The sequence below is a fragment of the Dendrobium catenatum genome, unplaced genomic scaffold (assembly GCF_001605985.2).
Source record: "Dendrobium catenatum unplaced genomic scaffold, ASM160598v2 fragScaff_scaffold_1638, whole genome shotgun sequence".
Classification (NCBI taxonomy): Eukaryota; Viridiplantae; Streptophyta; class Magnoliopsida; order Asparagales; family Orchidaceae; genus Dendrobium; species Dendrobium catenatum.
Window position 1 is genome coordinate 2,055,639 of NW_021320100.1, and position 17,867 is coordinate 2,073,505.

Consider the following 17,867-nt stretch of genomic DNA (forward strand, 5'->3'; position numbering starts at 1 on the left):
TTACATTTTGAATGGCCTATATGCGACTCGTAATTGTGGAACCATCATACTCTGTAAAAATTTTTATGGAATTGAGCTTGCTAATGCCAATTATGAATTTCGTTTATGCTGTTTTATTTTATAATTTTTTTTAATAAGTTAATGTTCCAGCAATTATTATTGATCTCCTTCTCTGACCAAGATAACTGACATTTTAGGTATGCGGCACTGGCTGGCTCATCTCTAAATGATAGAATCAGTTTAAGACCGGTTATTTCTCTGGCCTTTCTTGGATGAATAGACTATATTTTCTTCCGCAGAAGTTATTCCATTTTTTTTTTTTTTCAGATCCATTTTTGGCTAGTATCTCAATTGATGTTTAGAAGCGTATTGCATGAGCTAAAACTTTTGAATCTAGCTACAATTTGGTGTTTCAATTCTCCATTTGATCACTGATTCTATTTCTAACGCTTAAAAATGCACTATTAGCTTACAATCAGTACTGTTGTCAGAAAGAAATGACGAATTACTTCTAAAATTGTCCAAATTGGTAGAGCTTGCAGTTTTACCTGATGCATTATATCTGAAGACAGCTATCACGCTCCTTATATTTCAGAAACAAATAAAGGCAATTACTGTTATGGCAGACTTTCCTATCTGAACTTTGCAGAAGGGCTTACCTGTAAACTATAGATGCTTTAGTGGCATAGGAATAAGAGAATGGCAGTTATTAAAATAATTAATATTCCAAATGACTGCTGTCACGACCCGTCCCGGATGCTCGATCTAACGAGACGGGTATGAAAAGTCGGACGGTAGTACATTTCCAAAAGTGTAAATTTACTCATCATCAAAACTTTTCTATAAACTGAAGAGCCACTAAAAAAAAATTTTATTTTACCTGTTGTCATTTGCACCTCTTCTTACTCTTGAAGATAATCACTTGCTAAAATTGGAGAAAGAAGAAAAACCTACCTTGTTCTACGCACGAAGCCGTCGTCGCGCCCCTCTCTGTTTCGCGCGAACAGTTCTGTTCCGTGATCCTTCTATTCGCGGGATTATAAAGGGTGGGCCGGCCGGTTCAGTTGAACCGGCCGGAAGAACCGGTTGTCACACCTGCAATTTTTCTTCATTTTATAGCTTCTTTAAATTGGTGTACTGTGCAAATTGACTAGTTTTTTTATTGCTGTAGTTTTTTTATTGCCTATTTTAACTAATTCATCCAGTTTATTCTTAATGCAGTCACCAATTTGTTTGCCAGATTTATCAACACCAAATAGTTTACATATCTTAAGTTCTGTGAAGCTAGGGAAATATTCAGAGGTTTGGATTTTTTCTCGTCTTTGTTTGTTCATCTAATTGGAACTTTAAACTATTGTCTTGAATGACATACATTATGCTCATCTTTTTATGGTCATCTGTTTGGAACTTCCAATCATTAATTTAGTGCAATAACATTCTGACAATTTTTCATTTTATAGTGGTTTAATGATGTCTATAGCACTGACATATCAGCTAAGTGCAACGATGCTCTAAATCAGCTTTCAGAAATATTTGGTTGCAGTGTAAGTTTATAAACCAAGACAATATGTTTAATTTTTATTCTCTGTAATTGGCTTTCAGAATCAGTTTGATATGTTGTAAGTTTGTTGGCAAACCAGATAGTAATCTTGACCTTTTAATCCATTTAAGATCAGACAGTTTGTAGTTATTGTGCATTTTGGGGGCCATGCATGCCCATTATAATTCTGCGGATATGTTCTGCCTAGTGCTTAGTTCCACGTTTTGGTGTTTCCAGATTATGGAGATTGTACTCCCAGAGCAACATGTAATGCAAGCAGCTCATGTTGTTTCAATTGGTTCTGAATCATTGTGTGCTCTGAACCCTGATTGTGAGGATGGGTATGTATTATTATTTGTTGGAGTAAAATTTTATTAAAATCCAAGTTTTCGTTTTGATATTTTATGATAGGTTTTGCAACTAACTCATTACTATGATTTTATCCCAAAACTTTTATAATATCGATGGCCATACCTTTGTTTTTTTTTTTTTTGGGACATACATGCTGTAGGAGGAATACGGAACTATCACTTGATACACGAGTTAGCCTCGCTCTTTTCAGATCATTCTCTGCAGCAGATTATGTTGCTGCCCAGCGTTTAAGGTGGGTCAATAATGCTTCTTTCTGTATATCCTGAATTGTTGGCTTGTTTATGACGACTAAGATAATGCTATTGATTTGCTGATTATTCTAATGATTGTTTATGTTTTGTATGGGATTTTAGCTTAGGTCAGGCATTCCACTATCATAGTTTATTGTAGTCAACATTTGCATTTTTTTCTTATTCCCATTATTATAACAGTAACGGGTTGTGAGCACAGCAACGACAATTAATTAGAATTGTCAGAATACAAAAGAAAATATAGAAGAACAAATTCATAAAGCATGACAAAAGATAAAGAAACATTCAATATAGTACACAGGAAATCAACAATGGAAAACTGGAGCTCAATTGAATCTCATTGCTTGGGGCCCGATGCAAGTTTCTACGGAAAGAGTAATATGAGGGGATGCATTCAAAGACAATGAAATAATGAGCAACAGTAGCATCCAATTGAAAAGGTTTATCAAAGATTGAACCTAAGGAGTACAAAGGGAGTGGGTCGAAATATTGTAATTGAAGGTGAGGAAAGGCTATCTTAAATGTTGTTGTTGGAATCTCAAAACTTAATTATACCTCACGTCCATGAATGAGGGATGCTCCCAAAGTCAAACAAAAATGCATATACTGCCTCATAGATTCCACTCCCTTGCAACTTGTTCTTTTGTGCTTGTAAAACGTATCTCGCCCAAGCCACACATATTTACAAGTGAACTGTGAATGGTTCCAATGACAAGTCTTGTGGACAATCTAGTATGTTTGGCTTGGCTATCTGACTGGATGATTTTGTCACAAAATGTCACCATTAAATTATGATAATGTTCAGAGTCTATATATTTCCCGTGGTAAAAAGATGTCTTGAGTAATGAATCATGAAGTGCACTTATTATTTAAGGTCTATTTAAATTTATCTCCTTAGATAAACATCAACACTAGGTGTATAAGATCTCATTGTATGAAACAATCTATGGCTGATTACAATAATCCTTCTTTCGGATTGAGTTGATTACCTCCACCGACTTAGGAAACATAACAACTCGGGCTAACAAAACTATAAGCTCTTGATTGGGTTTGTCATTATTCTCTCCACCATTCACTTTAAGTTTAAAGGAATAATTTTTTAACTTCACTATTTGCAGTTACTATATGCTAAGTATTGACCTTCGAACAACTGATCTTAATTGAAAGTTTTCTCTCATCACTATGAAAGGTAATTAACTATAGAGACTTGCACCTATAAAAAATCATAAAATTCTCGTAAAATGAGGGAGAAATCATTTGATAGTGTTTTATCTTCAATATAATCCATCTTTTGAAAAATTGACCCAAAAACATCCAAACTTAGTAGAGCTAGGGCGCGAATGTTTGGATCCCACTAAAACCCTCTATGCTAAAGGCCTCTAACCAAGAGTGGGATGAGATTTTACCATGTGTTTTGGCTGATGATATTTAAAACAAGTATTTGGGCCAAACAAACAGTCTCTCTTATGGGGTCTCCCACACTTATCATAGTTTCTAACATTAGTTAACTTCCAATATTGTTAAGTTTTGATTTCTTCTAATTGGAACTCTCAAATTGGTTGACATGTTTTTTTTTTTTCTATTTTTCAATAATCTTTATGCCTTGGAGTGGCTTGAAGATCTGTTGACCCGTCTGCTGTGACAGACAAAACAAAAACAAAAAAAAATTCAAATCTTACCTACTCCGCCGAAGCCACGATCTCGGCACGACTCGCACAACTCGCACAACGCACGTCGTCGCCCACGTCGCACGATCCCGCCTCAGGACAATCCCATTTGCGTCGTTAAAATGAGCATTCGAGAGCCTCGTTTGCTGCTGGTTCCTCCTCTCCCGAACGCTCTCTTACGCTTCTCATTATAGATTATCATTAATCAATAATTAGCTATAATTAATATTAATTGTAATTAATAATAAAAATGAAATGTTCGTGCCTTCACCAGCCTCGGTCCACAAGCCTCCACCGCCGGTCCCGAAGGTATAATTTCTAGAACCTTTCTCTCTCCCCTACCTCGGCATGCATGTCGAGCCAGTAGACCACATATTCACGCTTTTCTCTAGCGTTGTGGGAAGGGAAACCGGCGCGACACCTACGACGAGATAGGCGAGCGACCCTTGGTTCCAAATCTTGTTCTCGGCGTTCGTGGCGCACCAGAAGATCGCCTATACACGCTTTTCTCTAGCGTGGTGGGATGGAAACCCGGTGCGGTGCCTATGACGAGATCAGGATATTCATAAGTACCCACTCGCAGGGAAATAATTGCTTTTCTTGCAACAGGTACCGAAGATCCATACACACCTTTCTTTGGCATGGTGGGGACAAAGACTTTACACAGCCGTGGTGTCCTCGTAAGAGGGCACCTATCGTACACGCTTTTCTGTAGCGTGGCGGGAGGCCCAGTTTTTCCATAGTTTTCCCCTAAACAGGGGAGATGCCGGGAGGTTGCCGAAATTTCGGGTGAAATATTACTATACTTGGACCTGATTTGAACTCAAAAAGAACAAATATTTGGGTTCGAATGAACAATGACTTGTGGACGAGAACTTGAACTCAAATGATTGATAAAGATCAAATTCAAATAAGATGAAATCAAACTGGAATTGAATTCATATCAAGCAAAATTGTACCTGCAAAGACTCTAGAAAACTTTGAACATACACTCGGGCTCAAATTCAAATATAGTAAGTGTGGAAGGCACTAAAATTGAACAAGATTTGGACTGCAGAGGACTTATACTTGGACTTGCATCCTGGACTCAAATTGAACATTAATGACTTGAGCAATTCTAACTCAAACGAGTACTTGAGTTGGACTACAGAGGACATAGAACTGAGCTTGCACATTAAGCTTATGAACCTGATTTAAATTGGTCCTGAAAGGACTTGAAATTGAGCCTGGTTTGAGCATCATTGCCCTCTCACGTTCGACACCAATCAAACTACAACACCTTTCACGGATGTGTTCAATGAAGCTTACGACGAATGCAAATGCCCGCTAGTGTCAACAATCATTCGGTCGAAAACAAATACGCGTCCATTGCAACTAGAAGGTAGTTGATTAGCAAACTAAGTGCAAATGTCTAAGAAGGTGAAATGACCACAATAAGGTGCAAATCTCCTTACAAACAAATGCCTGTTGATTGAAATAGCAATACGGGAGACCAATAGTGGAGATTCTGCCCTCTACAAGCAAGTTCAAATAAATCAAAGCGACCACCTGAGATTGGTGAAAGATGGATATAATGCATAAACAATGGCTCTCCTACGAACACTACTAGGAGGTCGTAGTGGATACAATGATTTCCCGCAAATATACACATGTCGCTTGTGGATAACAACAGTGGGTATATCGTAGGTACAACAAACCGCTGTGGGCACAAGTATTGATATCACCTAAGACATTGGTGATCAAGATCTTCAAGTATTTCGGGTACAAGGGCGACTCGATGTACAAAAATGTACTCCCTGGCATAATCGAAAAGGAAGTTTGAATAAATTAGAACCAAACTTCCTAGTGTTCCAAAGTTTCTTTCTGACCCTGTACTTAAGAAGAAAATAATGCTTGCATCTACAAATATCAGAGACAATAAGTCTACTACACTAAAGATCTTGAAAGGAGATCTTTTCAAGGCAAAGCAGCGGACTTCAATGTCCAGAAGAAGCCCTTCCCGGTGAATGAGAAAAGGGGAGTCAACATCTAGATGAGGAGATTCCTCATAACATCAAGACCACAACGCCACCGGATCTGCAACACTTATATAAGCAGACAGAAGGTGTCTACAATCTACAATGCATCGTCACCGGATTTGCAACACATATACAAGCAGACAGAAGGCGTTTACAATCTACAACTCAACGCTACCGGATTTGCAACATTCGTACAAGCAGACAGAAGGCGTCCACATACTATAACGTCACGCCACCGAATCTGTAACACTCGTACTAGCGGATAGAAGGCGTCTATAAATACTTTCAAAATACCCCTGCACGTGCACCATAAATTGTATACACATAGGTATACTAAAGGGGTATATAAAAATCACTTATATGGGCTCCGGCGAGCGTGTTATTGGTAGACACGAGATGCCTAGGGATATTGCGCGGGTCAATAAGTGAATTCTAGTTCAAACCTGATCCTTTTATACGGATCAATAGAAGTCGACAGGGTTCGAACCTTCAAACAAATACATGGTTGTGGGGACCGATGTATTTGTTTCAATACATTCACATTAGGCCTTCAAGGCCTACAATCAAAAGAATTCACTAACCAAAAGGCACGAGGCCTACGAAACACGATCCTCCTAAGCATGTAAATAGGAGTAGACAAGGTTCAAACCATCGAATAAATATGCGGTCACGAAGTCGACAAGAATATTTATCTTATACATTCATATTAGGCCTTCAAGGCCTTCAACAAAGAAAATTCACAAATAAGGGCACAAAGCCTACAAGAAACCCGATCCTCGGTCAATAGTTCGGCCGAGTCGACAGGGTTCAATCAACAAAAGGGAAATGACCCCATGCATACCCCGATGATGGCCGCGTTGATTGAAGATCTCAACCGGAGGGGTTCATAAATAATTTCAAAATGTCACTCAAATACCTACTAAATTCAATGTCCCAAAAATCCCAAAATCCCAAAAATATTTAAAATTGAAATCCAACCATCAATAACTTAAAGCAAAATTTATCCACCCTCCGCAACAATTTGCCGGGGTGGACAAATCAAAAACTACTTCAGCTCACAAAAGAGCTAAATGCCCAGTCGAAAATATCACTAGGATCCATTCTCAAACAATCTTCTGCCAGTAAGGACGTGGTACGTGTCCTCTAACCAGCGGTTTTGCCGTCAAATGGCACCGCAGGATAAACGGTTATGACTCGGGGCCCTCTGAACCGAGTGATTTTATCGCCAAATGGCACCACGAAATACCGGTTATGCCAATACGCTCATTATTGGCATCAAACCCTTGAGATATATATCAATAGGATATGATTGATAGGGCATAAAGCCCTCTGTTAGCTAAGGTGGATTTAAATTTGTCCCCTTAGAAGGTCCCCTTGGACGAAGCAACCCATGGCTGTCGACAAGGATCCTTCTGTCAGGTTGGGTCGACTACCTTCTTTGACTAAGTAGACCAGGGACCATGATGGCCCGGGACGACGGAACCATGGGATCTTGATCGGGTCTATCATCTATTCCCCCCACCATCCGCTTCAAGTGAAAGATAGTGAAACTTCTATTTTAAATATCAAATTCCCAAACTTTCCAAATCAAATGCCTATTGCTGCTACTATATGCCAGATAACACGTATATCTACGTATCTAATTGATGACTAGCCTTAATCGAAAGTTCTCTCTTGTGATCTGGAGGGATAATTAAATATAGGGGCTTGCGCCTATAGGAAACCAGAACTCAGACATAAAGTCCTCACAAAATGAGGGCGAAATCTCTGGGTAGTTTCTTATCACAAACACATCTGCCTTCCAAAATTTACCTCGGAACTTATCCGTTAAAACTCCCTCACCGAAAAGAAAAAGCAAAACAATCAGTGTGCGACGGGGAGGCCGGGGCCGAATTTTCGGAGCCCACAAGATCCATCTCCACTTTTCAAGCTTTTTCACCAACACATAATATAGATTCTTAAGAAAATTAGGAGCTGTCTTTTTACGTCCCTTAATCTATATAAGTATTGATGATACTTTTCGTTTTTCATTGATAATTAATATGGTGCATAACTTGAAAGCATTATAAACTATACTTTCTACTGCATGATGAAACAATCTTGTTGCACTAACTTGATATATTTGTCTTGCATTTATCTAATGTAGAAAAAGACATAAATTACTCCCAAAACGTCTTTACAAATTTATCCCATTTGATTGAATAGTTCTGTCAACAACCAAATTTATCTTGTAGTTAACCTCTCCACCATCTTTTTGCTCATCATCCAGTGCAAATGTGGCAAGTGGACCCTTCTTTCATGGGGCAGAGCATATGATCAGTTACCTTCTCAATACTCATTAGTTTTGAGCTTCAATAGGTCCTTTAGCTCTAGTAAAAAGAGGTGATCTTATATCTTGAAATAATTTCAAATATTTATTCAATGTAGTACTTTCTCTTCTAGTAGTTTTTTATTCATAATTTTGTTTAAGTTGTGTTACCATCGCTATGATTTGAATAAAAGCACTAGTAGTAATACTAGTCTCTTTTTATTGAGCATGATTGTTTGCTCCTAGAACCTTTAGAGCCTGCAACCTATCTACCCCTGCATTGGTTGTATTTTCATCAATACTCTCCTTATCAAAATCCTTGTATGTTGTACACAAACTCTCTATTACCCATCTAGTTTAGGGGATTATCCTGAAAAATGTTTATCAACTATTGGGTAGAGGGTAGGGGCATAAGTGAGCCGTGCCGAACTTGATCTTGAGATCAACTCATTAACGAGCTCACGAGCCGAGCTTATCAGTTTCGAGCTCAAGCTTGAGTAGAATTTCGAGCTCGAGTTAGATCTTGGGTAATGCTCGGCTCGAGTACTTGTCGGGCGGCTCTTTTGCTTGTGCAAAGGCGTAAGTACGGGACAATGCGTACTGCGAAAGTGCGGGCGAAGGCAAAAGCGCAGGCGGGAGAAACCTGACCACAAATGCGCTGTGCGCAGGCAAAGACGGACTGTGGAAGGCTCCGGAGCTTCTCACAAGCTCGTTTTCAGTGGCATGAGCCGAGCTCAAGCTCGCCTTTTGAGCTCGACTTGAGTTTGAGCTCAGGATTTTGCTCGCGAGTCGAGCTCGGGTTAGGCTTGACTTGAGCTCGACTCGACTCATTTGCACCCCTAATAGAGGGAGCTTATATAAACAACTCGGTGGGATACTTACAATTTTAAGCTAAGTATATCAACAAAAGAGAATAATATGTGTGCTAATCATTATAAATAACACTTGCCTTTTAAGATTATTACACTTTTAATCATAAACTTATGAATTTTCAGATATGGAAAAGAAAACACGTCATTCAATTGTCCATCAATAACATGAGTTCTAGAAAGCAACGTATCAAATTATAACTTAGCTTATAATACACTCATCATAAGAGCACAGCCTAAAATATACAACTTGAGGCACATTCATATCAATACCCTTATTCAAATATATCCCTACACTGAATTGAGAGAGATAATAACCTTAACGTGAGGGTTGAAGCATCTTGGGTTAATACCATAAGGGTTGAACCCCATCATTCAATATGCAGTGCAAACATTCATTTATAGCATATTCTTTGCATTCAATGTCATACATTTATTTTTAATGATAACTTTTGCAAGCATTATGTGGGATGCTCATTGGTATTTGGAATAACATTAATTTTAAATAACATTCATTAACAATATGCAGATCATGTGTACGGGAAAAGGTAAAATCATTTTAGACAATTTTAATCTTGATTTAATGACATCATCAAATACATAAAAAGATGCCATAGCATTAAATTGGGAACTAGACTGCCGCTGCTATCCGGTCATGATAAAGATGGATATATTTGCTCTTATGTAATTTCAGCATTCTGTTTAGTGTCATTCTTTCATTGATACAATTTTTGTTGATTACGCAGGAGAAGGATAATGTACTACTACATGGAAGCTTTTAAGAAGGTCGACATCATTGTAACCCCAACTACAGGGTATACTTTACCTTTTTTAGCTTGCAATTTGTTTACTCTGAAGCATTTCAACATTCATGAGTTAATATCCATGGCAAGGTTCGCTGTTCTTCATTTATGCATTTATATGTGCATGTAAAGAGCATTGGATGTTAATGGTTCTGATTTCTTGGTTAATGATAAATGGACCAGCCAAAAATTTGCGAATATGTGCTCATGAACAGTGCATATACAATAGTTGTGTATCATGCAAAGGGACTTACTTCCGCAGTCTTCCAATTCCTCCAAACGCAAGAAAATCATTGAAGTAATTATTGCCTAATGGGGTACGCTTAGGGCATCTTGTCTGAACCAAATTTCTAGCACCTTTCATTTGTTTTTCTTACCAAACAAAAAATCTTCCAATATTTTATCCTTTAAAGAGCCTAATACAGATTTTTTCCTAGAAGATATAATGCTATCATACGCTATGATACTACTTTTTTTAAAGAAAAATTCTGTACCGAGCAATGAAAAGAGGACAGCATTCAATTGCAAAGAATTGCTAGATGAATGAGAAAGAACAAAAAACATTATATGGTAGCAACAAATTGAGAGATAAACTGCTGAAAGAGTAGAACCTCAGGAGACTCATTTAAAATGTTTTTCTTGAAGTAAGAAGAGCCTTAGAGAGAAAATATATATTTTCTTTCTATTCCTTCTCCTGGCAACGAGGATCTGAAACCTATTGTCTACTTCTTTTATATTGGAAATGTTAACATCATTTTTATTACATTGCAAAACTAAATCATCAATATCACAAACAACAGGATGATCCGAAGGAACAAATACAACAGGGTACAGCATCAATTTTTTTCTGAAACTCTAGCAACACGTGGCTTGGATAGTCTAGCTATAACAGCATCTACTAGGGTTATCAAAATTAAATCCATGAGAGTATAATGTTGATTCATGAAAAAAATAAACATATAACCAAGCATATAGGGGTTATATGTGGCTCTTCAAATGGGTCAAAGTGAAGAGACCACTTCAACATGGGCATTGAAAGCCCATTCATATAGCAGGTTCTACGCAAAAAAAGTTTGGAATAACCAACTTCCAAGGATAACTTGAGGAGCACATCGTGATGGTTAATAAGACCATTATATTTGGTTGGTTGTTCAAGAGTAAATTTTCCGGCTGATGAGAAAGAAATGTGATACGCTTTGGAGATAAAAACAGCAAACAAATAATGGAAAACTATAGAAATACTAATATCAATGGCTGATTTTGGATTATAAGTTTAATACAAAAAATAAAATACATGTGATCTACAATTTGATAGGCATATCGACTCTCCTAAACAATCTAGACGCTGCTAGGAAGTCCTAACGAAAAGAAAACTACAACAAAGCTCAAGTAAAATTTTCCATACAAAATATAACATAAACTCTACTACTTATAACAAACAATAAACAATAAATTTCAAAATAGCCCTCTTTAATTCCCTCCCAGATCAGCCCTCAAATTTGCCCTCTTCAATTAGGAAACATCTCCTAATTAATCCCCTCCAAATCAGCCCACTTCAATTATAAAATATTTCATAATTAATCTTCTTCAAATCAGCCTTATTTCCTTATAAATTTTTCTCTTCTATTTAAATTCAAATAGAAGATCTTTCACTAATTAATTTCCTCCTTAATTATCCTCATAACATAATAAATTATTTCTTTGCTGGGACACACAAGAAGGGCCAAAATCTCCCTGGATTTGGTTCCAGGTTCCCCTACCGCCTCCCCCCTCCCCGCCTACTGGCCAAGTCGGTCTAGCCTCACTTTACCTACAGCCATAACAATGCTCCTCCCCAAAGATGCACCTTGTCAACGTGGAAGGATGGGACGTTGTTCATGACTTTCTTCAGTTGCTTAATTAGTGGCCATGCTATTGTCTACTTGAACCAAACTAGAGCTTTCCCCTCCAGACATAGCCCTGCAGTCGTAAACTTCTCCTCATTCAATCCATTCATCATGAAATACATCTCCAACCAATATACCTACCCGTAGGCATCCTCCCCTTCAAATATTGGCATCCACAACTTCCTCACCCTAGGAAAAATATTTGGCCAAAATGCTTGTCATTCAGTTTGTGACTACATTTACAAATCTCTCATTGATTATTAAAAAAAAAATAGAAAAGGGTGACCAATATATCTACCATAATGGCATCTTCTTCATCTGACAGCATCACTGCGCCTGAAATATCCTCAACCGCTCTTAAAAATGGGGAGTCCAACATTGAGGTCACAGGTAAGTACATCAATTATTTAAATCTCTCTATTTTATCTACTTTGTCAGTAGTCTCAGTGAATATATCCTATTAGTTTCACCTATCTCATGTTTGAACAGTATGATTATTATTATTATTTCTTTTTATTCTCAGTTTACAAATTGATGAATCGAGTCATGCTAATAATGCCATGAATTGTTTTATATGAGCTTTGTTATTATGCTACAAACCTGAATCTATACACATATTTAGCATGTTAAATTCAATTGATGGTGAAATGCTGAGCTGGCCAATATTAAGATTCAGTAGCTTTACATTTTATTTGGAATGACCAATGGGATGCTCGAACTAAGGACTTTCCTCTGCTCCCCAACCAATTGCTTTCCTGCTGTAAACTTGAATTCTTCCCAGCTTATGGAGCTCTTGGTAATGCTGAATCTGGGGGGGGGGGATGTTCATTTGCTGCTGGGTCACCTCATTTTAGTTGAGAAACAAGGCCATTTGGGCCTTGATTAGAGAGTTTAGGTGTTTATGAACTCTCCTGTGACTCATCAAATCATAGATGGGGTTATCATCCAATTTCGAGATTGTCTGAGCATTGGTCTAATTGAACCAAGTAAAATCTGGCATAGTTTCACTTCTGAATTGTCTTGGGATGTGTAATTTGCATTAAAGTTTGTGCTTAGTTAAATAGAGTTTTTTCTTACAATCGTAACAAGGTTCAATTCCCTTAAATTACTACTGATTAAAGGAGACCATTTATCCCAGTGAAATGTTAAGGTGACCAATTGATTGAAATAATCATGATTGAGTGAAGCTTGGGCAAAATTAAATTGTTTGATTCAACAAATTTGATCTAGTTTACATGAAATTAACTCTGTTGCTCTAAACCGAACTAGTTCGGTCCCAATCCAATTCAAATCACCCAACTTGAGCTGAAAAATCTTTTATGATGCTTGTCTGTACCGAATAATAAGCTTCTTTTAATCTGGCTTGTATTGAAGTTAAAAAATATATAAAATTGCTTTGAAAAATGTGCTAAGCTACTCGCGCCTGATGAAACTTTTACTATTGCATTGGACGTGATAAAGAGGATGTTCTAACATCTTTGCTATGGCAAAAGAATGCTATGATATCATACTTAATCTTGCCAGGCATTTGAAATTCATTCTAGGCACATAAAGGAATTAAAAAGTTACTAATAAAATGCTGCATTAAATTTGAGCTAAAATACACGACATCTAAAAATTTGCTTGAAGTTATCTTAGGTCTCTCAATGCAAAAGATTAAAAGGGCTTACCCAGATATGGAGTTCCGACTAATATAAAGTCAAGGGAGGGGTTTTTGTTTTAGGTCGAATCATCTCATTTCGTGTAAGGGGTTGTTTCATTGGCTATAAAAGGAATGCAGTGTAAAATGAATACAATATAAAATGAATTATTTGGAGTTGTTTGGATGAGTGTAAACTAAATCCAAATGAATGAATTTTTTTTGTTTGGTTTTGAGTAAAATGAATGTAGTGTAATATTTAAAGATGGTAGCGACTGACGACGGTGGCTGTGGCGGGTCTAGGGCTAAACCGAGCAAGAGGAAACTCACTTCTTGAGTGCATTTAGTATGTTCAGGTGGAGTCGAATGGCCTGGGAAGGAGATCTGTGTGCCAAGTGCTGAGCTGCTTGAGATGTCCTTTTCTGCTAGTGTCCTTCCAAATAGAGGGTGAGTAAGCTTCTGTTTTCTATCTATCAAGTAGAGAGACGCGAACTAGGTGGTGTTGTGAAGGCTTTTGGAAGGTGACGATCTGCTATAGGAACACTTTCTTCGTCTTACACTGACAACAAAACAACAACCATGAGCGGTCTAAATAGCGGAGGCGAGATCGAAAAGCACTTTGACGATAAGTTTGGGCTTTCTCCTCCCTCCATCTCGCTTTTGCAAGGCTAGAGCATATCGGCTTGCACTGTGGCTTGCTTCGGTGAAGTAAATCTCAAAAAAACTTGGGAAACACCTAGGTCTCCAAGCCTTATGGATATGTGTATGACGCTCCAAAACCCTTAGGTTACTAGAACCGCTGCATTTGATTTTCTAAACCCCAAAAATAACGCATATGTTCACTGTCCATTCCGCAAACCAGTGAAAATTTGGTGATTTTTCAGAGGTTGCTCTCATGTGAGAACCCGTAGGGGATGGCGATGTGCTTAGGTTCGTTGGATTAGTATCCAACACCTCCGAAATACATGTATTAACATTCATGTTGCTTCCCTATCTGTCGCCTATAACTAACCATTGGCTAGGGTTGTCATTTTCTCCTAAATCAAATGTCCATGCATATGTTTTCAAGTGTTACAAATTGCACTCATTCTCAATCCAATGCTCAAATCAATGTTCTAATAAGCATTAGTCTGCCTTCCCTTCCTAACATAAGTCCGTTGTTGTCAATTTCTCCCCCTCCATCAGTCCATTGAGGGTGAAATATCTCTCCATTTTGTAGATCCATCTGCGTGCATCCTCCCCTTCAAAAATGGGTATCTTCAGCTTCCTCGCCTTCGGAACTCCCCCATTTCCCCGTATTAGTCCATAATTTTTCCTTTCCCAAGTGCTTGGCTCCTCCCAAGTCTTCCGATCTTTCCTTCCACGCTCATACCCAAACCCCTCTTCACTTTCTCCCCTTTTTTCTTCAAAATCAGCACCCACCCTTCCTACCATAATATCCTTCTTCTCTCTCAACCAGCACCCCTTGGTTCATACCCCCCATAACCACGCCTCATTTCATACCTTCCACCAATATCCTCAAGGATCTCCACATCTTCTTCCCTCCTACGAATTTCAGAATTTGTATTTCTTTCTCCCAGACCCTTTGCCTCCGATGCCGCCGTTTGATTTTGATTTTCCAATATCTTCTTCCCATCTCATGAAGATCTAAAACCTTGCCTTCTAGTGATGAAATTTGGTCCTCCACCGTTGTTTTTATTTGGCTCATCTCCCCTTCTAGTCTTTCTTCCAGCGCATCCACTTTCTTGGCCGCCATCAATCCCCGGATTTTTGTAGATTCAAAAATTGTATCTTGATCCCAAAAATCAGCAACTTTCCCCTTCACGGGCCAAAAAACAGCAACTGAAATTCACAAAAACAGCCCACAAACATTCTCAAAATTTGCTTTGATACCAATTTGTTAGCATATACTTGAAGATCTCAAGTAAACCCTAATAAGAGACACAAAAAACAGTGAGAATACTCAACAAGTAGAGGAAGAATCAGAGAAAAACAGCCCACTTTGTCAAAAAAAATCAACTAACGGAAGAAAAACAAACAAGATACAAGTGATCCTCAATTCGAGAGGAGGATCGATCTCTCTCAATCTCTAGACAAAGCTAGAGCCCAAACACTAAGAACAAGAGACTCCAAATCAGCCACAAATCAAAGCATAACCCCTAACCCTAATCCATCCTTCCTACTTAAAGCATGTAGTTAATCAATTAAGCCCAAATTACATGTTTTACCTTGCTGCCCCCTCCTTTGGCTCCAAAACATGTGAATGAATTAGTGGGCCCCATCTCCCTGTCCCTCTCTCCTACCGCCCGCCTCCTATACACTTGAGCCGGTCCTTGGCAAGGGGCCAGTCCAGGGGCCAGCTGAACCAGTCTAACATATACATAATGTCATAATTACATGCTTATAATAAACTTTCTAATTAATATGAGTATTGTATTTTCACTAAATCTTTAGTCATTTAAACCTAATTTAAGTAGTTAAGTGCTCCTTAGTAGTTTAGGAGTTTTCTTTAGTAAGAATTATTAGTCTTAATGATTTTTATTAGTTAAATGTTTATATTGCTTAATTTCTCAATTAAACACCTTCAATTTTGTAATTTTTTTATTTTTATTTATTTCAATCTGTAATTTTAGCAATTAATAAAAAAAAATCTCAAATGCAAATAGTAAAGCATAAGGAGCAAGTATAGGCTTTAGTATAAAATAAAGGGTACACTAACATTCATTTCACTCAAAGCAATACATCAAAAACATGAAACTCTAACAAAACACATGAAACAAAAATAAATAACAAAATAATAACATAACAACAATAAAATAAAAAGCAATCCTTTCACTCCTCTTCCTCTGCTGGCTATTGGTAGTGGTGGTGGGGGTGGTGCTGGCTGCCACAAGTAGGCCTTGTAAGTCAAGGCTGTTTGGGATAGGGGCTGATCAAGACCCTGGAACAATTGGCAGTTTTTGAACATTCCAACGAACGCTTCATTGAACTTAGAAGCATATTGATACTATCATTTTTGCATGTCTATCACATAGTCTACTTTGTGGCTCATTCTTTGTTTCCATTGCCTATGCCCCCCTCAAAGTAAGTATGCATATGAGCAACTTGCTCCCTGAGGTCAACAGCCTGATCTCATAGGGTCCTAGGGGCTCTGAACTTGGGTTGACTTACTGGATTGGCTGGGTTGACTGGGCTGACTAGATTGACTAGGTTCATCCCCTTCTTTCCTAGTGGTAGTCTTAAATTGTTCAATTTTGGCTTTGGTGATAGAAGAAATAGGGAAGAGTTGTTATTCCTTGAACTTACCTAAGACACTACCAAGCAAACACAAAGCATAAATAAGAGAAGGGTGATCATAACCCACAGAAGTAGATCCACGAATCATGTACAGGAGGGAATGATTGATAATTTTTCCTATGTCCATAGAGTGGCCAACTTGAATAGAATAACTCAAAAGTGCTCGATCATCGGTCACTTTGCTAATATTGGTGTGTAGTATAAATCAAGCAGAAATAAGCAAATGACAAGCTTTTGACACTCTACTGAGTGTCGATGCATGAAAATTAACTATGTTCCCTCCCTCACTTTTTACTCAACTCAAAAGCGGGGTCCAACCAATACTCTAATATTTTTTTATGGGTCTGCAGGAGTGTTAATAAGGGCAGTATAGTCATCAAATTCTAGTTTGGGGGTCTCATACACTCTATTGATAGTCACACTATCAAATGCTACCCACTTCCGCCTAACAAATGCCCTGTTATCTTGGGGTTCCCTTTCGATAGCATAGAACTCCTGGACAATAGAAACTATACATGTAGCAGGCTCAACAAAAAAGTTTTCCCACCCCCTATTTACTATCATCATTTCTACCACTCCTTAGAATTTCTAAAACCTTGCGTAGGGATAAGTTGCTTGTGTACAATAGAATTGTTGTACCTTTCTTCAGCAGTGGAGCTCACTAACCTATTTTTTGTCGTGGGAGTCATCTTTCTAACTGTGATTTTAGGAGCCATTGCTACTTGAAGGAACGAATTCACAAGAAACATAAAGCTAAGAGGGCAAGGAATGTAAAGAGTAGTGTGAAATGAGGAAATCGACCATCCTTTCCTATATAAGTGTATGGTGCCACTGCACTGAGTGTGGGAGTGTTGCGATGCTCGGCCAATCAAAGGAAGGATGAGCGTTGTAGTGGTGTGGTCAGATGGCGCTGTGACGCTACACATTTGAACTTGAAACAAAAAGATTCTGACCAATCCACCAATGCAGCATTTGACATATGTCAGTGCCGCGGTGTACAAAATGACCTCCACTGAAACGCAACAGTTAAATAATTGATTTGATTAGGCATAGTGGAGTTAGTGTGGCGCATCGACCCTAAAATGAATTTGACAAAATTCTAGAGAGCATAATCGTAGCGCCATGTTAGACCTGTCCTCCCTGGACCGGTCCAGCCGGCCCAATCCAGTGGGCCTGTTCATTTTTACCGAAGGAGGGGGCGGGCGGAACAGGAGGCG

The 17,867-nt window shown here is 38.3% G+C and overlaps 1 protein-coding gene across 2 annotated transcripts in view; it reads left to right on the plus strand.

Moving 5' to 3' along the window:
• The window catches only part of LOC110113518 (fatty acid amide hydrolase), a 55,750-nt gene that overhangs the window by 31,209 nt on the left and 6,674 nt on the right, over positions 1-17,867 (plus strand). For both annotated transcript variants that reach the window (XR_003703158.1, XM_028701077.1), the window contains exons 11-17: positions 198-249; positions 1,222-1,302; positions 1,461-1,544; positions 1,778-1,881; positions 2,052-2,144; positions 9,772-9,840; positions 12,040-12,104. Coding sequence is in view for 1 of the 2 variants with exons in the window: in XM_028701077.1 (XP_028556910.1) it covers positions 198-249; positions 1,222-1,302; positions 1,461-1,544; positions 1,778-1,881; positions 2,052-2,144; positions 9,772-9,840; positions 12,040-12,104 (548 nt within the window). In the remaining variant the exon portion in view is untranslated. The remainder of the gene's footprint in view (positions 1-197; positions 250-1,221; positions 1,303-1,460; positions 1,545-1,777; positions 1,882-2,051; positions 2,145-9,771; positions 9,841-12,039; positions 12,105-17,867) is intronic.